General features: G+C 39.7%; 1 protein-coding gene across 27 annotated transcripts in view; it reads right to left on the bottom strand.

Annotated features, from left to right (window-relative positions):
• The window catches only part of SNAP91 (synaptosome associated protein 91), a gene marked incomplete at both ends in the record, with an annotated part of 138,059 nt that extends 114,515 nt beyond the window's left edge, over positions 1–23,544 (bottom strand). For all 27 annotated transcript variants that reach the window (XM_080806575.1, XM_080806550.1, XM_080806570.1 and 24 more), the window contains one exon: positions 23,415–23,544. In XM_080806575.1, the coding sequence (XP_080662701.1) occupies positions 23,415–23,544 (130 nt within the window). The remainder of the gene's footprint in view (positions 1–23,414) is intronic.
• Between the last annotated feature and the right edge of the window lie 1,915 nt (positions 23,545–25,459).

Below are 25,459 nucleotides of genomic sequence, written 5' to 3'. Positions count from 1 at the left end.
ACAACTTGAGGCACTCTTACCAGCATGTCCACAACTGCACATTTGGCTAATTAATAGTTTCTTTTGTTGATAGGCATAAAAGTCCATTTAGACACTTCTGGTGTCTTGCTTTAATAAGATATGTTTACTAGGTTTTGGCTTTCTTGGATAATAATTCTTATCTAAACACTTAAGACATCAATAAAGGATTTATCAAGTTTTGATACTGAAGAGTGGATTTAAAATGATTGATTTAGTTGTAGTTAGCCAGGAGTTCTGTGCTTCATTTAAGCTAGCTGTTAACTCTTTAGTTTGCTGAGTTCATAGTGGGGTTTGATGAGCTCTCATAATATAAGTAGAATGAAGTGTTCTGGGGGGGGGGGTCTGTGGTAAATTATCAGTCTCTTCAACAGAACATGTTTATTGTACAGATTTAGCCATTCTTACCTAAATTGTGAAAAGGGAAGACATCATTTTAAGGAAAAAACAGCAGGGCACCTTGGTGGCTCAGTGGGTTAAAGCCTCTGCCTTCGGCTCAGGTCATGATCCCAGGGTCCTGGGATCGAGCCCCGCATCGGGCTCTCTGCTCGGCGGGGAGTCTGCTTCCCTTCCTCTCTCTCTCTCTCTGTGTGTGCCTCTCTGCCTACTTGAAATCTCTATCAAATAAATAAATAAAATCTTAAAAAAAATTAAGGAAAAAACAGCAAAATATTTCATGCCCTTCAGGAAATAATAATATCCCAAATGGGTCATATGTTTGTTAGGAAGTTCACTTGAAATTCTTCTACAGTGTAACTGTGGTGAAAACTTCCAAATCATACCCGTATCACCAAAAACGTAAATATACCAAGAACTTAAATATAATTAATAATATGGCTAATACCATTGTTTCTACATATGCTTCTTTTTCTCCTACCATTTTGTTAGTTCATGTCAGGCAGAGACCATCATGCTTATCCATGAAGATACTTGAGGAAAAGGCATTTGAGGCAGAGGGAAGAGACGGTGCTAAGACAGAGGCCTCTCTGACTTGCTCAGAAACAGTAAGAAGCCACCAATGTGTCTGGAGCCCAGTGTGAGGTGGAGGGGGCAAAGGCCAGATCCTTCAGGGCCTTGATGTCCATTAAAATGGCTTTTAGTTTTTGGGGTGAGTGAAATGGGAGGTTTTGAGCAAAGCAGTGCCATGACTAGAATTACATTAAAAAGGATCACCCTAGCTGCCATGATGAGAACACACTGTTGGGGGTGGGAGAAGGATGGAAGCAGATTTAAGCCATTGTGGCAGTAATTCTGGTAAGAGAAAATGGTGACTAGGATTGGATGGTGGCAGTGGAGGTGGTGAAAAGTGGTGGGATCTATATATGTTTTTCAGACAGGCAGAGCCAACAGGTTTTCCTGACTAAATGAATATGGGGTAGGAGAGAAAGAAGAGTCAAGAATGACTTTAACGACAAACGACTGGATGGATGATGTTGCTGTCAACTGTGATTCAGATGACTGACATGAGGTCTGGGGGCAAGATGAAGAGTCCAGCCTTGGATGTGCTGAGTGTAAGAGTCTGAAAAAGTTTTCAAACTCATACATTTTGCCTCCATAGTTTGGCCAGCTAAAGACGTTAGGTTATCCCAGTCTCCTGGCTCTCCTTTCCCTGCAGATACAAGCTAGCTTCTTTTTTGTTCTTCTCGTTTTGTAAGGTTTTTTTTTTTTTTAAATTAAATTAGTTCACATATAGTACATTAGTCTCAGATTTAGTATTTAACAATTTATCAGTTGCATATAACACCCAGTGCCCATCACATCATGTGCCCTCCTTCACGCCCATCACCCAATTACCCCATCCCCCTACCCACCTCCCCTCCAGCAACCCTTAATTTCTTTCCTATAGTTAAGATTCTCTCATGGTTTTTCTGCTTCTTTGATTACCTCCCATTTAGTTTTCCCTCCTTTCCCCTACGATCTTCTGTTCTGTTTCCTATATTCCACATATGAGTGAAATCATATGATGATTGTTGTTCTCTGATTAATTTATTTCACTCACATAATACCCTCTCGTGCCATTCATGGCAATGCAGATGATAAATACTCATCCTTTCTGATGGCTGAGTAATATTGCATTGTATACATACACCACATCATAGCTTCTGTAGCAGAATTCTTTTCCCATCTAGACTTTCCATTTTTTAAAAAAAGATTTCATTTATTTGACAGACAGAGGGAGAGAGCACAAGCAGAGGGCGAGGCTCCTCACTCAGCAGGGAGCCCAATGTGCGGCTTGATCCCAGGACCCTGGGATGGTGACCCGAGCCGAAAGTAGACGTTTAACAGACTGACTGAGCCACCCATGCAACCTGTCCCAGCCTCTCCATATTATTCCATTGGTAATGTCCTTGGGCAGGATTTCATTATCACTTGACTCTCTCCATACTTTTATCTGACCTTGATTCTCCCTAAGGAGGCTATCTTCTACATAACCACATGTATATTCCTAAAAAATAAATCTGATGATGGTACACTTCTTAAAACTCTGCTGGCTTCTCACTACTATATAAAATAAAACTTAGGGCTGGCTTCTCATTTCTATACTACTTTTCTTTTCACCGCACACTAAATATGTCCTGCCTAGTCTTGCTTCTCTGTCTGGGAAACTTCTCTTCATCCCCTAATATCCAGCCAAATATCACAACTTCAGAAAACCCTTTCCCGACAACTTTCAGGCAAAATGGGCCACTCCCTCCTCGGTGCTCTTCCAATATACACACCATACCTTCACTGTATCACTCATAATGATGAATCATTACTGATTTGTTTATATATCTATCCTATGAGGCTCTCAGTAGAGGCTTCTTGTCTTATCCCTGTTTTCCACAGCATCTCAATAATGTGCACCTTCTGCTTACTGAGCCCCTGAGGGAATTAAGTGTTGCTCAAAGGTACCTGTTCGAGACCTTTCAACTTTAAGTCTGTCACCCTTCTTGGCTCAGGGTGGGGCTCGGAACATCCTCTCTCATTCTGTCTGCAACATTAGCAATGAAGACCTTTAAGACCATCCAAAGAAAGAGAAGCTGGTAGCAGGGCAAACCAGCTTGATGACAAAGCAGCCATCAGATAACTGAACTGTCAGCCAGCCCTTCATATCTGAATATATTGTGGTCTTTAAAACAAGCCTATGAGACTACATGGCACAGCTTTCAAATAATCATCCACTTAAATCCTAGAAATTAAAAATTCCATTTTGACTCTCCTACCAAATTATAAAACTATAAAAGCAAGAAAACCAACCCTAGCAGATTATAGTATAGTCTTCAGTAAACATTTACAGCAATGATAAATGAACCTTACTACATTCTGCGCACATAAAAAACAGTTAAAAAAAAAAAGATTACTAGAAAAAATAAACACAAAAGCAGCACAAAAAGTGGAAAATTCCAAATAACTTTGGGATAAATATTTTAAAAATATGGTAAATATTAACCTAATTTCATATGATGGGTCTCCCTTTATTCTATGTTTAAGGTCAAGAGAGGACGGGGCACCTGGGTGGCTCAAGTGTCTGCCTTGGGCTGAGGTCATGAATCCCAGGGTCCTGATATTGAGTCCCACATTGGGCTCCTTGCTCAGCAGGGAGTCTGCTTCTCCCTCTACCTTCCTCCCCCAATCCCCTGCTCCTGCTCTCTTGCTCACTCTCTCTCAAGTAAATAAAAATGGTACTCTTGAGTCGAGGCAAATGTTCGTCATTTTCACACTTTTCATAGCAGCTGGCCAAGTTTAGCAGTTTAATAAGTTAAACAAAAAACACACAAAAATGTTAAAAAATATAATAGCTCATATTTATAACCGATTTAAGATTTTGACAAATTCTAAGAACTATAACATCTCTAAAGTTTTGTCTGGTCAATTTGCTTATTAATAGTTATAAATTCTCAACCACAACCATACAGCTTACCTACTGTTATCTAGAAGGATGAAATTCTTACAAACAAAATTTTAAATGATTCAATTATTTAGCTAGCAGTTTTTCAAAAGGTCTTCAGTTCAAACAACGGACATAATATCCTAAACATTATATTTTGCTACACAGTACTAAACATCGTTCACCTTCCTTTTAGTATTAAAAATTGTCTAAGTCCTTCAAATATATTTCACTATTAGTATATACAATATAAACTGAGATTCACCATGAAAACTGATCTTACTTTTAAATTGATTTTACTACCAATTCAAAAATTTTTTCTAAATATTAAGAAAAAACTCTTTCCTCAGGGCACCTGGGTGGCTCACTTGGTTGAGCATCTGACTCAGGTTATGGTCTCGGGGTTGTGTGATGGAGCCCCACGTCAGGCTCTGCACTCAGCTGGGAGTCTGCTCAGGATTCTCCCTCACCCTTTCCATTTGCCCCTCCCTCATTCACTCTCATGCACACACATGTTCTAATATAAATAAATAAATCTTTAAATCCAAAAAACTTTCCTCAAGGGCAATTCATTAATGTTTAATGCAGAACAGTCTGTCTAGTGTCTCCCCATTTCTATTCGTGTCCTCAACTACAACCTGAGAGCAGTGCAAAATGCAAACCACGACGAATGTAGTCCCAACAATGAAGTCACTCCATATATTTCAGTTTTATCACTCCCTCCCTCTTGAACATTTCCATGGACAGCTCCCATTATTTTTCTTTAAGAAGCAAGAATCCTCTTTTATGAAAAGACTGTATTTGAAAAGCTTAATATCTAAAAAATGCTAAATCTCAACCTATACCATGGAGTCTCAATATATTTCAGGAGATTATTTTAATCAAACGTAAGTTACACCAACACTTTTATAATTAGTACTAACATTTGTTGACAGAACAAAACAAGATCATGAAACCAGGTAGTGAGGGTTTAAGTGCCTCATTCCCTTCTCATATCTTCTAGGAATAAACTATTATCTCTCAAGTAATGCAAGATCAGCACAGAGTGGCTGAGGCTAGTCTCCTTTTGCATAGTTACCGCTGCACACAGGACCTGAGAGGTAGTTAGGAAGGTAACTATCAGGACCCAAAAGGGTTTTGCCTCCTAATTTGTACAGTAACTTAAGGTCAAAGTTTGTTGTTGTTATCCCTGTTTTTAAGAAATCTAGTAAGTGTTACCACATCCCCAGGATGCCTTAGAAGAGATTGAGGCCCGAACAAACAAAGTTCATCCGGACAGTTGCCAGATCATAGCCAGAAAGCAAGAGCCTGCCTCATATTACACTAGGTCCTCCGATCACAAAAATATGCTCCCCTGCTCTACCTTCCACCACCTCCCAAAGTCCTTAGTTAACACATCTGATAAGTAAAGGCTTCAGTAGCAAGTCATCAAAAGACAGAACTGATGAGGAGCAAGACAGGCTCGAGAACAGTCACTTGAACCCAGCCCCCCACCTTTTTCCCATTAGCCAGAGAGGGGCCTTTGGCAGGGGTTTTCCCCATCTAGTCAATTTGCTAATGAATTGTCTTTATAACCCACCCTCTTTTTTTCTCCCTAAAAACAATCGCATGGTGCTTTAACTGGTTTCCTTTCGGATTATTGCTACTTGTGACACTAGAGACACAGACAACAAGCAAAAAACATGACACAAAGGAAAATACCCCCATAAGTCTTACAGTGACAAACTCTGATAAAATCCTGACTTCTCCCCTCATTATCTGCGGGACTTTTGGTGAGTTCCCTAACCTCTTCAGCCTTGTTTTCCTTCTCTGTAAAGTAAGGATAAGACTATTTACTCACAGGCTTTGTGAGGATGGCAGCAATCGATAACATGCAATGCTCATGTGTGAGCCTCTCCTTCACCACAGAGAGCCTCTTTATTGTTCTCCATTTAAATCTTACAGGAAAAGGCAGTTAATGTACTACACATCAAAAAGGGAATAAAAAAGCATCTTACATTAGAAAAGAAACTATATTCATTGTAGGTACCTAAGTAAGAACCCAAAGAAAATTTCTTGGTACTGAAATCCAAATACGCTTTGTATAACATATTTTAAGGCAACTGATTGATATCAGACTTGATGCCTAAAGAAAGTTAGATCTTAAACACAAAAATTCAAACATCCTTTCCCTGTCTCACATTATCTGTAACATTCTCTGTTAATGCAAAACATAAAACCAGGAACAACACCCTTTGGCTATTAAACAGAACAAGGAAGAACTTCTCCCCATGGCCTAGCCACACAAATCACTGAATTACTAGATTTTTAAAGACAAGGTCATTGCAGGATGAATTCTGGGCTTGGAAACATCCAAGTTGAAAGCCAATCTGGAATTCCAGGTAAATCCAGCAAATGCTCTGCCTTACCATCTAGCAGGGATAAACCGCATAGACAAGTGACAGCAAATGTGTTTCATCCTAAGTGCCGACTGACTGAAAGCAGAAATCCAAAGCATTGTCTATGGATGCAATAGGTGGCTAAACCAGAGCTTTGAAGAAAATTGTGCCAGAATCAATCTGCAAGGTCCGCTAAGGATGGAGAAGTATGCAGTGAGTCTACTGGCTGGCTATTAGTCATCCGTTTCCAGAATCATCTGATCTCCCTGAAAGAAAAACAGCAGCTAGCTTATTACTAGATATTAACCATCACATGACTATAAGAACAAAATCCCTAGACATCTAAGTGGCATACAAAGGTGTTTTAAGTGACAAGCTTTCATCCAATTTCTTTTTCCATGGGCATGGTGGAGTCAACGTTATGGTCTCATATGCAATTTCCTCCTCCTGGATTCACAGCTAGTCTTCATTTCCCACCTTCTCCTCATGAGGCCACTGAGTTCTTGCCAATGGATTACAGGCTAAATGATGTCTAGTCCTGGACATAAATCCTCACCTGCAGTACTGCCCTTCCACCTCTCCCTCTCCATTCTGTCCTCTTCCCCCTGTCAGACAAATGCATAGAATCCAGTGGAGGACTCTGAAGCCCTAGGTGACAGAATCCCTAGATGGAAGGAGCCAACCACAACAGACTGAGATGTGGGCAGACATAAAACTTGTATCAAGTCACTAGCTCTTGGGATTACCAACAAGGTAGTTCTGGTTAAGATTCACATTCACAGTATCATGTCACAGACTCATAAAGATAAACCATAACCCGAGCAAAGCATATCAGAATTCTTCCCTATGAATCTGTAAAACTCTAGATCTAGGAAGAGAATCCCTTTTTCTTGGTGAGGCTGTGGTGATGTGAACCTGGGAGCTTTAGTTCACCATGTTTCCGGACTCACTGAGAAAGTTAGCCTGTGAGAATGAAGCATGCGCTCGGCCACAATTGTATGAAATGGGCTCAAGAAAAACAGGAGGGAGAATCCTAAATAAGCACCAGAGAGGCCCAGTTCACCCTGCCTTTCCTTCAGCTTGGTTATAAGGGCCAAAATGATCCTGTCTTTGCCCAAACTAGTTTGATCTATAGTCCTGTAACCCATAATCAAAAGTCATGATTAATATGGGTATAAAGTAGGAAGTGAAAATCCTTCAACCCACAGATAACATTTTGGCATGTATCCTACCAAAATATATATCATGATCATATACACACAGTACTTAAAAAAAAAAGAAAATTAGATCATATTTGATAAATTGGCTTTACATGTCAGATAAACTTTAACGTCATTTTCCAAGGTTGCCCACTATCCTATTATTAGGATACATCACCATCTTTCAACCAAGTATTTAGGTGTATTCAATTTTGTATTCCTACATATATTGCTGCAACAAACACCTTTTAATGCATACTTTTCTGTAGTTTGCCAATTATTTATCAGATATAAATTTATAGTCATCAAATTGCTAGGATTTAAGAGTTTTGAGTAATATTGCCAATTTCCCTCCCCAAAATTTGTACCAATTTATATTCCTACCAGTTGAGTGGCAAATTTATACTCTTCTTTATCCATCTGAAGAAGTACTGCTGAACTCAATCGAGGAAGCATTTCTTTCTGAGTTCACAGCATTACTGCAGGAAATGATGAGCACAGTCTGAAGTAGGGTCAAAGTACTGTATTCCACTGAGAGATAGAGAACAGACCCTTGAGAGAGTAATGTTATTGCAGCACAGAGTTCTTCATAAAAATTCAATAAAGTATAACTAAAAGTTAAGTGCCTTCTTTGGAACTATGATGAGCTCCCTTGTGGGGAAAAAAGTACAGAACCACAAAGCAATGAGGAGATGCAGGTAGTAAACGGTGGGTTCAGCCTGGTCCTTAGCACAGCCTCAAATCAGCCTTCCATGGAAACTTCCAAGGGTGCACTCATACTCATTCAAGGCAGATAAAAAGCAGAATGTTCAATGTTAAAATGCTTAAAGAAGAGCCCAGAAAAATGAACACACTGCTACCCTGTTGAGGTAGGGAAACAAAAATGACAAAAATAAACAAAACTCTGTTAAGCCACGGTCTAACTGTTTAGTCAGGTGATGGGTTAATCTGTAAAATGTACAGTCTGAAGCAAATCAAGTTGATAGTGAGATTATACAAAGCTTTCTAAAATTATATTTCAGCTTTTAAGAAAAAATAATACAATATTTTCTAATATTTTTAATACTAAAGGAAAAGAGTTAGTTACAGAGGATGATAATGTGGAAATGACTAACTTTGGAGAGAACAGGAGAAAGAAAATTTTCACGCGGATATTTCCTTAACCTCAATTTTAATAACAAATTTTCTTTTTTGGGTATAAACACACTAATAAACCCAATGAAGTATGGCATAGACATACTTAGATATAATTAATATATATTGTGATTTGGGGGAGGGATGCTTTTGTTTTCTGTTTTGCATTAAAATTAAGCCTGATTATAAAATTCTATTATTTCAGTGGTGATAGTTGAGGAATGTTATAAATTTTTTTGCCAAATAATAAGACCAAACGAAATGGCCTCTATAAAGTTCATTTAATATACACTTTTTAGAAGACTTTCAACTAATTTACACGAGTCTATAATCTTTTTGGTCTTCACTGTCACCAATGGCATAGGCAGGTTTCTCTGGTGTTACCTCTATGACCCAAGAACCAAGCAACAGACAAGAAGAGGGAAAAGGCACAAAGAGGTCAGACTGGCAAGACACGTCCTGGAATGTCATTAGGGGCTGTTTCCTGACTATCCACTGTTCAGATGTGTCTGGGTGTGGTTTGCATTTATGGTGAGTTTGAATTCAGACTATTAAATTCCATGATTGTGTATGTACATACATTTAAATAAGTTTACATTTCTCACACAGATATTTCCTGGCATCAATACAGCAATCAGAACTAGGTGACCAAGGCAATGATCTATTAAGGCACCTACTCAGGGAAGACCTATAAGAATTATTCAGTATTAATCCATAGAGAAGGTATCATTTTGCCTCTTTGGGACTTAGATTCCTCATCTGCAATAACGAAGATTCTCTCCAGCCTAGCTGGCCCTCCATATCTGGTCCCGGTTCGCAACTCGGGTCTTGCTTAACATTCTTGGCCCTCTTCAATTCAGTTTTCCAGTAACCTTTCACTTCTTTAAATTCCTAAAATGTGTCTTGTTCCCTCTGAACTTCCTCTTAGAACAGTGCTCAGCAGCTCCTGCCTGCACCTCACCTAGGTAGTCCACTCGTTCTTCAGGTCTGGTCTTAAACATCGCTTCTTCAAGGCACCTCCACTGGAGTCTTCACTTCCCCTGTTAACACATCATTCTTTTTGAGCCACCTGGAATTATTTCTTTCATCTTCTGTCTCCCCTACTAAGTTGCCAAGGGCTACATCTTGTTTACCATGGTATCCTTGCCTCCTGGAACAATTCCTGACATTCAGTAAAGAGCCAAATATTTGTTAAATGAATAAATAATGGTACTGTGCTAAATAAGTTACTAAAAGCGTCAATAGTGAAAGTAATTCTACAAACAGGCCATTAAAGCCAAATTAAATATGGAAAATTTACTGCTCTCTTTGCAAAGGCAAAACAACCCAAAGTTTAACTTAATCTTCCTCGGAGATTTTCTAAAACCCTCATGTTTCTAATGGTAATATTATCATGTTAGTGAATAGCATCACCATATACATAAAGAATACCATTTTAATGAAAATTAAGAGTATATAGATACTTTGAAATAATTTTTTTCCATAACTATCCCTACCATTCACAAAGTTTATAATTGCAAATTATAAAGTGGATAATGCAAAACAGTGCTAACTAACTGTATCCAACTCAAAACAAACTAAAGCAAATGGGTACACACATATACACAATAAATGTTAATGAAGAATTCTCTCTAATATTAATAATCATCTACTATCTAATCATTCATGATATGCACCAAGGGAAATATACATATGCTTTAAATCCACAACCCAAAAAACTTATCATATCAAAGATCTAATTTTCCCCAAATGAAATTTTTTAAGTAGGCCCCATGCACATGGAGCCCAGTGCAGGGCTTAAACCCCCAACTCTGAGAGCAAGACCTGAGGTGAGACCAAGAGTCGGACACTTAACCAACTGAGCCACCCAGGTGCTTCCCTAGATGAAATTTTTATCATGTCACAAGGATGAAAGTGTTGAAAGACCATCAGGAAATGTGCAGCTATGTACATTAAGCAATGTAATGTTTCTTTTTTTTTTTTTTAAAGATTTTATTTATTTGTTTGTCAGAGAGAGCGGGAGAGCGAGTGAGCAAGCACAGGCAGAGTGGCAGGCAGAGGTAGAGGGAGAAGCAGGCTCCCTGCTGAGCAAGGAGCCCAATGTGGGACTCGATCCCAGGATGCTGGGATCATGACCTGAGCCGAAGGCAGCCGCTCAACCAACTGAGCCACCCAGGCGTCCCTGTAATGTTTAAGTGTTTGTTTTCCTCTAATATTACACTTCCATGGCTTTCAAAACCTTGAGAGAAAATGACCAAGTTTGAGAGAAAATAACCAAGTTTAACTCCTTTTAGCAAGTAAAAGTAAAATCTTTAAAGAAAAAGTTTATAGTTTATAAGTTTAAGTTTATAGGAACAAAAAAGTTCTGAAATTTGGGAAATATGAAATCTGTAATAAAAAAATCATTCAGCAAATGTTTACCAAAACCTGCTTCCATGCTATGTTTGGTGTTAGGGACAAGGCAGCCTCAATGAAATTGGAGATTAGAGGGAAAAAATTTCATTGAACAGGATGCTACTGCAGCTCTGTGAGTGATAGGATAGGGATACACACAGAGGGGCCATCAAAGTCCTGAGAAGAAATGACTGAAGCTAGGTTTTAGAAATGAGATTTTTAAAATATATTAGAACACAGACAGCATAAAGGCCCAGAAGGAATACAGAGGATAGTGAACCTAATGAATTTCAAATTTTCTCAGTAATGAACTGTGGTGTGTATGGGGAGACAGGGAGAGGAAAGAAAGGTGGACTGGAAACAGGCTGCTTCCAATTCCAGCATACAGAAAAAAACCACACCTGATAATTTAGATAAATGTTACTGGAATCCTTCTACTCAGTTGGGTGAACTCACAAGAAAATAAAAGGTGATTCTCAAGGCCAAAACATAAAGAAGATGCAAAAAAACCCATGGTTAAGTGATACCGAGGAGAAGGCTCCTGGAGGCCAGGTGTTCATGTGGGTGGCCAGAAGACTTCGATTTTAACAGCCTTACTGGGAACAGAAAACAAGGTCTTTAAGACCAAGCAAGGTGGCAAGTTGAAAGACCCTTACAGAAAGCTGGGACCCTCAAAAGGTTACTTCCTTTGTAAAATCAATAGGAAAAAGAGAAACAAAAAAGAACACCTTCCAGCAAAGGAAGACAACAGAAAAGCTTGTCCCACTTTGTCTAGGTTCTCGGGAAATGAAGAGGAAAAGAAGAAATCTCTAGGGCTTTTGTAATCATAGCTATCTTCTTGCCCAAGTTTCTGACTCAGATTTAGACTACAGATTCACACTCTTCTATTCAAGGCCTTCAGAGACATATGTTTCAGAACTTATGATTGCTCAGATTTTACAAAAGTAACATGGAACATACACCAGATATTAAGTAACACCCCAGTCTAATCTGGACAGCATACTATAATACAACACTACTTCGGTAGATCAACATACAAACTTTCATGGTAGGTAGTATAAATTTTGCTACCAAATGATTTACAAAAAATAATTTTGGTCTTCTGAGCTTTTAGACTTTGAAATTATGGACCTAGACTTGCACTAGAAGGGAAACTCCAATAGCAGAAATCAACTTAAGATGCTCCCAGGATGGTAGCACTTGTGGAATCTGGCAGAAGCCATTACTAAATCCTCTCTAGGTTATCCTAAGTTCTCAGGATTCCCACAGATGAAGTCCAAAATTACAAACACATGAGGAAACACTTCATGGTTGAGGGTCAGGCAAAAATGAATAGCAAACACAGAACTTCATGTAATGGATCTATGAGATAGAGAATATGAAATGAATTGTGTTTCAAATGGTGAAGAAAAAAAGAGGAACTCAAAAATATGAGGAAGAAATATAAGTCATCCAAAAAAGAAGTAAATTTGAAAAAATTCAAAAATGAAAAATATAAGTGAATAAAATTAAAAACTACAGATGAGTAAAAGCCAAAAAAACAAAGCTAAAGAGAGAATTAATAAATAGGAAGTATCTGAAAAACAAAGCATGCTAAACATTAAAGAAAGCATTTTTAACTACAAAAGGTATATTTACAGATACAAAAATATGATGTGAAAATTTAGAGTATATAAAATCATATTCGAAGACAACAAAAAAGAAAATGGGTATAGGCCACAATCAATAATAAGAAACGCTGAGAATTTCCCAGACCAGATAAGAGAAATGAATTCTTAGATTCAGAAACCCAACAAGTTCCAAAGAGAATAAAGAAAAGGAAGCTACAACTAAAAGAAAGGAAAGTTTCCAAATTCATTCTAGGAGGTCAGCATTACTCTGATATGAAAACCAGATAAAAACACTGCAAAAGAAGAGAAATGTAGCCCAATATATCTGATGAACACAAATGCAAAAATCCTCAACAAAATATTATTAAGCCAAATCCAACAATACGTTAAGAAATCATACACTACCAACAAGTGGGATTTATTCCTGGGATGCAAAGGTGGTTCAGTGTTTGCAAAGCAATCAATGTCATGTATCACATCAACAAGAGAGAGGATAAAAACTGTATGATTATTCAATACATGCAAAAAAAGCATTTGACAAAGTACAACATCCCTTCATGATAAAAACTCTCAACAAAGTAGGGTTAGGAAGTTCTTTCTAATGAGGTATGTTGAACATATCTCAACATAATAAAGACCACATACGGAACCCACAACTAATATTATACTCAATGATGAAAAACAGAGAGCTTCTCCCCTAAGATCAAGAACAAGATCATGTCCACTATCACTTTTATTCAGCATAGTTCTGAAAACCCTAGCCACAACAATCAGACAACAAAAAGAAATAAAGGTATCCAAATTAGCAAGGGAGAAGTAAAACTTTCACTATTTTCTGATGACATGATACTATATACAGAAAATCCTAAAGACTCTACCAAAAAACTGCTAGAACTGATAAATGAATTCAGTAAAGTCACAGGACAATATATAGAAAACTGTTGTATTTCTATGCAGTAAGAATAAAGTAGCAAAAAGAGAAATTAAGAAAATAATTCCATTTACAATTACACAAATAATTAAGTGCCTAGGAATAAACTTAACCAAGGAGGTGAAAGATCTGCACTCCTAAAACCATAAAACACTGATGAAAGAAATTCAAGATGACACAAAGAACTGGAAAGACATTCCATGCTCATAGGTTTGAAGAATACTGTTAAAATTTCTGTAATACCCAAAGCAATCTAAAGATTTAATGCAATCCCTATCAAAATATCAACAGGATTTTTCACAGAACTAGAACAAACAATCCTTAAATGTATATGGAACCACACACACACACACACACACACACAAAAACAACTAAATAGCCAAAGCATCTTGAAAAACAAGTATAAAAGGTATCACAATCCCAGATATCAAGATATGCTACAAAACTGTAGTAATCAAACAATATGATATAGGCACAAAAACCAACGCATAGATCAATGGAACAGAATAGAGAGCCCAAATAAACCCAGGACTATATGGCCAATTTATCTCCAACCAAGGAGGCAAGAATATGCAATGGGAAAAAGATGGTCTCTTCAATAAATGGTGTTGGAAAAACTGGACTGCTACATACAAAAGAATGAAACTTTCTTACGCCATACACAAAAATAAATTCAAAATGGAGTAAAGGACCTAAATGTGAGAAATGAAGCGATAAAAATCCTAGAAGAAAGCACAGGCATTAATTTCTCTGACATTAGTCATAGTGATATTTTTCTAGATGTGTCTCCTAAGATAAGGGAAACAAGCAAAAATAAATGATTGGGACATCAAAATAAAAAGCTTCTGCACAGCAAAGGAAACAGTCAACAAAACTAAAAGACAACCGACTAAATGGGAGGAGATATTTGCAAATGACATATCCAATAAAGGGTTGGTATCCAAAATACATAAAGAACTTATACAACTCAACATCAAAAAAGAGAAATAATCTAATTCAAAAATGGGTAGAAGTCATGAACAGGTTATTTCTCCAAAGAAAACATACAGATGGCCAACATACAGGTATTTCTCCAAAGAAGACATACAGATGGCCAATGTCTACAAGTACTGAACTACTATCTTGTACACGTGAAACAAATATAACAGGTATTTCTCCAAAGAAGACATATAGATGAACACATGAAAAGATGCTCATCAGCATTTATCATCAGGGAAAATGCAAATCAAAATCATAGTTGCTATCACCTCATGCCTGTTAGAACAGCTAAAGCCAAAAACACAAGAAAGAGTAAGTGTTGGTGAGGATGTGGAGAAAAAGGAACTCTCTTGCATTGTTGGTGGGAAAACAAACTGGTGCAGTCACAATACAATATGGCAATTTCCCAAAGGCAAAAAATAAAACTACCATATCATCTAATATCATCTAATAATTCCATTCCTGGATAATTGCCCAAAGAATATGAAAACACTAATTCAAAAAGATATATGCACCCCTATGTTTACTGCAGCATTATTTACAATAGCCAAGATACGGACATAGCCCAAGTGTCCACTGATAGAAGAATGGATAGAGAAGATGTGGTGTATATATACACACAATGGAATGTTACTCAGCCATAAAAAATAATGGGATCTTGCCATTTGTAACAACATGGACGGATCTAAAGGGTATAATGCTAAATGAAATATGCCAGTTAGAGAAAAACAAATACCATATGATTTCACTCATGTGTGGAATTTAAGAAACAAAAAAGAACAACAACAACAGCAAAGAGACAAACCAAAAAATAGACTCTTAACTATAGAGAACGATAGAGATGACAGAGAGAATTATAGAGAGAAGTATAGAGAACCATAGAGATGGTTAGGGGGGAGGTGGGTGTGGGGACAGGTGAAATAGATGAAGAGGACTAAGAGTACTCTTATCATGATGAGCACTGAGTAATGTCTCCAAGTATGGAAAAACTGGACTGCTACATACAAAAGAATGAAACTTTCTTACGCCATACACAAAAATAAATTCAAAATGTATATGTGAAACTATATTGTGTATGTGAAACAAATATAACACTGTTATATTAACTATACTGAAATAAAAATTTTAGAAAAAATTAAAAAAAAAGAAAGCTACATCTACACACAGACACACACTATAGGACAAGACAAACAACATTATAAAAGCTGCCACAAAAATAGAGATTACCTAAAGGCAGGTAGGCTCATATATGACTTCTTAAAAGGAATAACAGAACCCAAAAGAGTGAAATTATCTTCAAAGGAAAAATAATTGTCAATCCAGAATTGTGTATATAGATAAACTATCCTTCAAAAATATGGGCAAAATTAGATTTTTTTTTAGACAAAATCAGAATTGACTACTAAAGAGCCTCACTGAACTCTATCCTTCAAAATGATAGAGTTCAGAAAAATCTTAGGCTTAAGGAAGCAATGGTGAGAAAAGAAGTCAAGGAGGATTTACTGACATAAACACAATTGAATAACAATGTCTAGCTTTGGGGGTTAAAACTATGGTAGAATCAAAATACTAGAAAACATAACATGTAAGTAAGAAGTGGGTGGTTGGAGTAAAATTTCTAAGTTTCTCTTCTTTGGGAGAAAATAAAAAGATACTGTTTTAGTAGGCATATTAAATTTTTAAAGTTTTTTTTTTTAAGATTTTATTTATTTATTTGTCAGAGAGAGTGAGCACAGGCAGACAGAGAGGCAGGCAGAGGCAGAGGGAGAAGCAGGCTCCCTGCTGAGCAAGGAGCCCGATGTGGGACTCGATCCCAGGACGCTGGGATCATGACCTGAGCCGAAGGCAGCCGCTTAACCAACTGAGCCACCCAGGCATCCCGGCATATTAAATTTTTAAAGGTGGATCACTAAAAGAACAGAAATAATACAGATTTCAAACTTCCAAACTATAGAAAGAGAAAGTTGGAACTCATGTAAAAACTGAAGCAACTGAAAGCAGGGAGGAAAAAACAAGCATGGAGAAGTGGTAAGGGCAAATCACTAATGATCCTATCTGTCGTTATGGTGGTGGAAGTAGCAGTAATGACACTAACAGGGGCAACAGTAGCACCAACAACAATTGTAGAATAACAGTTAACAGTAACAGTGGTAGTAATAACTGATACTCATTGAACTTTTGTGCGTCAAGCTCTGGGCTAGGTATTTTACACACATTATCTCATTTATTCCTCACCAAACATGAGGTAGGTACTATTACTAACCTTCCTTTATACAAATGAGGTTTATTACTGATCTAAAAGCAAAGCAGAGACAGTTCAGAAGGGGATTTCGGAGAGTTTTTAACCACTGAGCACCCACTGGATGTAAGAGATGAGGGATAACACTCAAATTAGTGGCTTGGCCAGTTGGGTTGGCAATGTCTGGCCCCTAACAGTAATCCTGTTACTTCATGCATGGATCAAGCCAAAGACACAGAATATCCAAAGAGAGGGGTAGACTTGTGTGTGTTTTCTTTGGAATGGTGAACTTCTGTTTCAAGAAGCTTGGGTGTGAAAGAAAAACAAGGGACAATAGGTTGGTTGCTGGAAGAGGGCATAGGGTCCAAGGACAGTTGTGTGTAGGTGGCTTTGTTTGTTTTAAATAGAGATACTTGAAAATGCGTTTAAGAGAGATAGAAGAGAGCTTAAAAATATAGATGACGGAATAACTGACATAAAAAGGAGGAGAGTTATCATTTAAAATAAAAGTGCTAACCCTGGGAGAATAATTAATGATGAGGCCAAAAAGCAAAACCACATGAAGCAGACAATGATGCATCTTCTCTCTCTCCTGAGTAGCCAGGAATGGCATATCACAAAATCCTTTAGGAAACATTAGATCCTTCTTAAAGATGCATAATAGAGGAAGTTTATGTATCCATGGGAGGGCAGGAAGGATCCTCACACGTTTGGTACAAATGAAGAGGAGCAGGAACCCAGTTGTAAGAGGGCTGTGGGCTTCTCTCTCTGGCCTGTGCTTCCACCCAGCTGCTCCGAGGAAGACGTCATCCTGTCTTATAGCTGATCATGCAATTGACACTGGGTATGCCATTCAACCAGTCTCACCTTTATGAGAAGTAAAACCTAGAGCACATTACAAAAACACCTAAGGAAAAAAAGCCAACATTTCCCTACACAAGCAGACAGTGTTTCTTGGAGAAGAGAAAAAAAATTTGCCAACAAGGTGAAACCGGAGAATAAATATTTTTAATGGCAAGAAATGTGGCTTTTCAAATTGTTTAAATAAACTATGCTTATATTTGAAGGCTTAGTCAGTAGCAACTGGCTCAGGAGTTGGGTCACCTAAAATACAATTCTGTAAGGAAAGCATCTTAGGTCCTCAGGGAAGAGGGTTATATGTCACTTCTGACATTCTTTACCAAGTATTGAAATCTAGATAAGCTCCAAGAATACCCTATCCCAGCATCAATCAATCTGAAGGGAGGAGGAAGATATTTAAAGGATATTTATTTGTGAAAGCTAAGAGATGGATCCATAGCAACTAAGTGCACAGATTAAATTACAGGTAAGACTTCAGCAGCCATTTATTAAACATTAAAACTCTTATGGCAATGTACCAAAAATCGAGATTTTAATCTAAAATGCTGCAAGCTAATATTGCAATTAAGATGTGAATTTACCTACCCTAATATAATTTAGATTTTTTCCATATGTTCAATTTTTGTAACATTTAAAAAATTGATCTGAATTACCAATTTTATACTGGTTTTAAGAATACATAATCTGCCAACCACACTGATCATCAAAGGAGAAAAAAAAAAATATCTGAAGTGACCCAAATAGAATTAACATTATACCACACACACACACACACACACACAAAGATTTCTCTGGAAATGTGGAAGTAAAAAGATCCAGAAAAAAATCCTTACTGTTCCACTAGCTAACATAAAGTCTGCTTAATTATTTTAAGTCATTTCTAAAGCATGCTCCCTGCTATTATCTGAGATTCTTTGCCACTCCTCTGCTTCACCTGCTCCTGCCAACCCCTGAAACTCATAGAATTTCTCTGCCCCACTCCTGGCATGCTGAGTGTTGTCTGGGAAAGTCACTGGACCATACAGATTGGACCCCTTACAGATTTGCTGTATCAATGATCATCGACTCAATGCTTTTTCAAAAGTGTATTTCCCCCAGCTCTTCCTGACTGCCTAAAAAATACTATCTCCATCTCCATGCTTGGGCTGGGTCTTCTGGTGAAATCAAGAAGGAACATGAGCATGGCTTGGTATGGAAGAATGAGAGGGTATATTTAATCAATATTAAATAGTGAAATGAGAACAAATGGAACAAAAATAAAATATACTTACAGCAAATCAGTACATTTCTCATGTTGAAAGTTACTCTAGTGTTCAGTAAACTTTTATACATTGATCTAATTAATTTTATTCAATAATCTTTGCTTACTTTTTGGAGCTGTGCACTACAGAAAACTTTATTAAGTTATCAAGAATATAGGTGTGGTATCAACTGAATTGGTGGGCAAAAAGCATTTCTATAAATCAAAATATATTTTACTTTTACTAAGCAGGCCTAGGTACAGCAAATAAACTTAAATCTATTGTAATTAATTAATTAAAATTTAGGGTTAAAATTTCATTGTTTAGTCACAAAATTCTTATTTACAGATATTTTATGAATAAAATTAAAGCAGCAGGTATTTTGTGGTAATTTGTCAATATTTGACTTGAATCAAAACACAGTCCATATCTCCTATTACTTCTACCAGACATTTTAATAAGAAATAAAAATCTTTTAATTAGATAATTAATTTGGGGGGAGAGAGAGATGGTGCTTGAGCAAGCAGGTGGAGGGGCACAGGGAGAGAGAGAGAATGTCCAGCCGACACCCTGCTGAGCATGGAGACTGATGTGGGGCTCAATCCCACTGCCCTGAGATCATAACCTGAGCCGAAATCAAGAGTCAGATGCCCACCTGGGTGAGCCACCCAGGTGTCCCAAATTTTACTTTTTTCTTAATTTGGGAGGACAGCAATCATTTACAAAATGCCAGTCAGCATTTCTCAAACATAAAATTGAGAACCTGAATCATTTGCTCATTAGGTGGCATAAGGTCATTATTAAAAACCCTCAAGAGGTTTAGAATGAAAAACAGCATTATGATAACCAATCTGACTTTTCATGAGGTTTGGTTTGATATTAACAATAATATCTAAGTTTGAATTTTTATGATGTTAAAGAGGTTGTTTTTTTAAAAAACAATATAGCATATATAGAAATTGTTGGTAAAAGCTATGTACAGAAATGAATCTTATACTAGAGCTGCCAAACTTTCCAAGTTTCTCCCTGCAGATGTTATGCTGGGTTGACTCTATTTCTTGGTTGGTCTTTAGTGACACAGCACTTGGATAGGTACTAGGTGCCTTACTGGATCTTACTATCTTATTACTTGACTTGAGCTATGGTTTATGTCATCAATTACAAAACAGAAAAGGAAAAGCAGCTAAAACGTAAAACAGTTATAACCAAGAAGGTAAATACTTGCTGAATCCTGGATGTTTTTACGTGTTACCAAGTAGGTACACAAAGTTACTAGGAAAAGGAAACAAGGATGTACAGGTGCTCCTGAAAAACTAATGTCAAACTAACACTGGGTCAGATGTTTATCAATGTTCATGTGCAAGTGGCAACATTATTATAGTGGAGAATGGAATAAAAGCTTTACATAATCCAAAAGTACCTTAAGATACATAATCATTATTTAGAATATTAAAAATACTAATATTATTTTAAATTCAATATATAACTGTTGATCATGGTGAAGCTTTTCTGAATATATTTTTCTGCTAAGAAACTTAATTTATTAGAAAAAAAGGGGAAAAATCTGAGACTGTATGTCTAGAATTTCTTTATCTCTACCTTCTCACCATATATATTTCTGCCCCCAGATGTTAACAAATCATTCCTGCAAATGTTTAAACCATATATCATAAAGCATAATTTTATAAATCACCAGAATTAATAGTAATTTTCCTGGCCTATCAACCTACAGAGAAAAAAAAATATCTTTTAAACTACTACTTTAAATAAATAATATGTGGAGCCCATTCAGTTAACCTAGTAACTGGGGGGAAAAAATCATAAAACCATAAACTTTAGTCTTATAATCTTCCAACCTAAACTCCTAACCCCAAAATTATACAACAAACAAATTAAAATTTAAAAATTTTTGGTCTCCGATCCCCAGCTGTACATTGTGCTCTTTTCCTCCCAACTATTATTCAATATTTTCAAAACTAAAACATTACTTAAGAATGCTTCAGTGCCTATAGGAAAACTTAGTTATGTGTTTGCATGTTCTAATAATAGGTGTGATTCACTTTTATAACTGGTGTTACTGAAAACCTGTGAATAAATTACTAAGGTAGCCAACTGTTATTTAAAAGAACTTCACAAGGAATTCCAAGCAAAGATGCCTTCTTACAATGCATATAAATACAACAATATTTCTATTTTCAAATTTTCTGTATGATTTTTCAGTAATGTGATATCAGACAGTAATATATTTGTCTTTCTAAATTCTGCCCAAAGGTTTTTAAGTGCAGTTAATTTATTTTATTACTTATTAAAAAACCAAAACATCAAAAAGAAAAACTAATACTTTTCAGTACTTGTCTTTCACTCATTTTTTTTAACTGACCGAATTTAAAGTTCTTCACGCATATCAAAGAGATTGCAATAAGGGTGTGGGTTGTGCTCCTTGATTTCACACAAAAGCCATACAAACAGGGTGGGTATTTTGGAAATTAAACCATTCAGGCTAATACTGTTCCTTCCCCCCTCCCAACAGAAACTATGACTAAATAAACCACAGACAGCAGTGAAGTGCAGTGGTTAAAAGCTGTTAAAGGTAATTACCTTCCCTGAACCTGTTAAGCAGTGATAAATTAATAATATAAAGCCCAGTGCCTGGCATATAGTAACTGCTCAATAAATGTTTAACTGTTACGATTATTCACATTAATAATTCAATATCAATTCCTGCTTTATCTGCTTTCTAAATACAGAATTTCCCCCTTACGTTCCACATCTTCAAAATCACCCCACTCACTAACATATGCTGGAGATACTGGAAAACCTCCCACCTTGAAAATTTTTAAAAGGCCATCCAGATCTAAAAGATCAAGGTGACTAAATATTTAGATATGGAAAAGTGAGTCTTTATTCAAATGTTTTAATGAAATGCTCAAATCTGTGAACGTTCTGTGAAATGTATCGATATATTGATCCACCATTTTCATAGCATTTCGCAAATCCATTACCTACAGCTTTTTTATTACGAGTATTTCCTAGACTGACACATACCTTGAAGACATGAGTCACGTTTCCAGAGTTGGGGAAACTGATGGAAAGATGGCTAAATGATTCAGCATGCTGCAGCAAAATGAGCTGGTCATGAATTTATAATTTCCACTTCTGTTAGGTGCCCTGGCCCTGGCGGCCTCTTCCACCCTGTACTGCATATATAACGCATGATACCATATCAACAAATTCTGTTAAAAATTCCCTCAGGAAAGGAGTAATGCTGTTTTCCCCCCAGACAAGCCTCTCAAAGCAAAATTACTCAATTTTACAACACAACAGCCTCACAAGGCTGGACAACCCTTACAATGTCTGGCTGTAAGCTCCATCAAGCTGTGCTTATACACATAATAGGACTAAAGTCAATTCTAACACTAGTGCCATTTTCTCAGCTGCACAAGGCAGACACTAGGGAAGGCCTGAAGCAAAAGAAACCCAGAAAATGGGCAAAGGAAGCCAGATGGGAAATGGGTATGGCTACACTTGTGTCTCTTAGGCCAATACTGACCTTTACCAACAAATATCATATCAGAGCAGATCCTGAGCATCTCAGAAAGACTGAAAAGCTGCTATAGAACATATTTTGGGTACATGTTTTTAAATGCAAAGCCTTTTTCTAAGTCCCTACTTGTCCTTCAATAACAAAATATTGACTGTGATAATCCAATGAAAAATTTATATCAGAAATCCATAGATTCCAAATGAAATCAAAGCTTTTTTTCCATCAAACAACCAATAAAAAGAAAAAGCATTATGAATGAAATGTTTTCTTGCAAAAGTGCACCATCTCGAATGCTGGGAAAGCACATCCATTTTGTGACCACAGCATAGTCATTCTGCCCAGCAGTTTCTGAGAAAGGGACAAAGATGTGTGCCAGGATGTGTAAAATGAAATCGCCATTATCTCTGAAGTCCAATTTCCTCATTCAATAGCCTGAATTTATTTCGGTTTGGTGTGGTTACATACAACATACACTCACACACCCACACTCACACATGAGATCTCAGCAGCCACACTGAAAAAGAAGACACTATTTTAAAACTATTCAAAAATGTATTTAGAAAACTAGGGTGACAAGTTTGACCTTTTATGATTTCATCTTTCTTAATCTTTTCTTTTTGGGAGCGGTATATGACTCTGCAAACCCTGATTTCCTGTAACCTGGACAAAAGGGTGGGGTGTGGAGAAAGAAAAAAAGAGGTGAAAAGTGCCTAATCCAGAATGTACAATTCCTCAGTATTTTATAGTATTAATACACATAGTTTTGTTTTTGTTTTTGTTTTTTTCCTCCACCAAGACCTCGGAGGTCAACAGGAGAAAAAAAATGGCTCATACACAAACAAGGTTTCAGAGTTGACCCAAGGCAACACCTCCAGGTCTGGAGATTTCCAGCTCAGGGGCAGCCCAGCTGTGACTTCTGAAAGCTGCAGCATTATCGACAGCAAGCCCAGGCCGCATGCCGGCATCCAGGGCGCCTCTGCCGTGCGCATGTCCCACTTATATAAAAAGATGCTTACAGTCCAGGTGCTTTTTCTTGGGGCCCATCACTTCATGAGTGGTGGCTTTGCAGACGGCTCTCGCAACAGCGGAGCCTGTCACGCTGTACTGAGCGGCGGCGATCCGATCCGTAAGCGTTTGGCCCGACATCTTCTCCGGCCGCGTCTATCACCTCCTCTTCTGCGAGAAAGAAGGGGAGATGGTCCTGCTTTAAACCCGCAGACCCTACCCTCCGAGCACCCCGGCCTTGCCTCCTCCAGCCGCACGGCGGCTCTCTTCTCCTCCGTCCCCGCCCTGGTACCAGCTCTAGGAGCCAGCAACGCGCTAAGCCCCGCTGCTGAGACGCGATCTAGAGGGGTCTCCGACAAGAGTAGGTCCGTCACGGAACCCCGGCACGGGCTCCGGTCCCAGCTTCGTGACACCGTCCGGGTCCCACTCGCCCTGCCGCCCGCCTCTCCCCTCCGGCGCCCGCCTGTCAATCTGCACTTTGCCTGCAACCTGATCCCCGCGTGTCCGACCAGCCCCGGCGTGCGTCGGGCTTATTCCCTGGGCGCCGCGCCCACCGGGTGCCCACCTCTCGCTTGTCCGCCGCGGCGTTTCTTCCTTGTAGCCCGCAGGCTCCGGGGGGTGAATCGGATACCCAAGCCCTGACCGTTTCCCTCCTCCTCCTCGCGCTGCAGCAGCAGTGGGCTCGTCCTCCCTCGGGCGCGGTGGAGATTATCCTAGCGTTGCGCCATATTATGCCCTCGCCTCCCCTTCCTTCCTCGCCACCGCCTCCAAAGCCCCGCCGAGGCCCTTCGCCCGAGTCCCCTCCCCTCGCCCCCAATCTCCGCCGCAGGGGCCGCCCGGGGGCTCTGCGGAGGCGCCGGAGGCTCTCGGCGCCTCGCCCTTCCTGGCAGTGGAGCAGAGACGGGCTGACAGCCCAGCCCAGCCCCCCGCCCGCACTCGAGCGCGCCGCGGAGCTGTCACCCAGCCGCTGCCCTTCTCCGCGCCCTAGGATTATCCTCTCTGGATCCGCGCGCTGCCCCGGCGCGGGGGAGGGGGCCACGCCGGGGCCGCGGGTACTCACCCCGCCCCAGGAGCGGCGCCTCCAGCCGCAGGATGAGCGGCGCCTGGGCCGCCGAGGGAAGCCGCGCCGGGTGGGTGTGTGCGGCCGCGCGCGGACCCGGTGCCCCAGGGCGAGATGCCTCCAGCCCTAGCGCGGCCCCCCGCCCTCAGCTCCGGGGTCCCTGCGCCCGCCGCCCGTGGCCCCAGGAGCCTGTACCCGCCCGCCGCCGCCTCCTCCGCCGGCGCTGCCGCGTCTCTCTAGCGATCCGCGCCGCGTTCCCATCCCCGCCCCCACCTCAGCTGTGGCTGCTCCAACGAGTCAGGTGACGGCGGCGGACTAACCCGGGCGAGCTCTCCTCCGAGCGCCTCGCGGCCCCCTCCCAGCTACTCACACACGCCACCCCCCACACACACCCCCGGGACCGCCGGCTTACAGGCAAGGGGGCGCCGCGCGCGAGCATCCCCGGCCAGCGCGAGACGAGAAGGAGGCGGGATGGCAAGGAGGCCGACACCCACCAGCCAACCAGCCTCCGCGAGGCGCCCAGCAGCCCCTCCGCCAGCTAGACCCGCACCCAGCACGCACTGCGTGCGCGCGCACCGCGCACACCTGCCGGGCTACTGCGGGATTCGTGGAGGGCGGCGGGGGCGTTCGAGCAGCCCTGCCAGTGGGCTCCTCAAGTGCTGCTGCGAAGGCCACGGCTAGCGCGTCGTCGCGCGCGGCCGGGCAAAGCCCAGCCCTTCTCTCCTCTACATTCAGTCTCTGACACGCCCGGGTGTCGGAGGCAGCCGCGGCCAGGAAGGGCAGGGAGATTTAAATGTCAGATTCTGCAAGCCAGCCATGCCATTACCTGCCTCTCGGCTCCTTGATCTCCTTTACCTGTTTCAGTTGCAATTGGGAGCTAGGGTGGGCAAGTGATTCTAGCCACTTTCGTCTTAAATGGATACAGAGGTCTGCTGCAAGCTCGAAAAACGAACAAAGCCATCAATCAAGGCCCAAATTATATTCACAGTAATTATT

Source organism: Martes martes, assembly GCF_963455335.1.
Source record: "Martes martes genome assembly, chromosome: 6".
Lineage (NCBI taxonomy): Eukaryota > Metazoa > Chordata > Mammalia > Carnivora > Mustelidae > Martes > Martes martes.
Note: the sequence above shows the minus strand (reverse complement) of the source record. Positions and strands in the feature narration are given on the sequence as shown.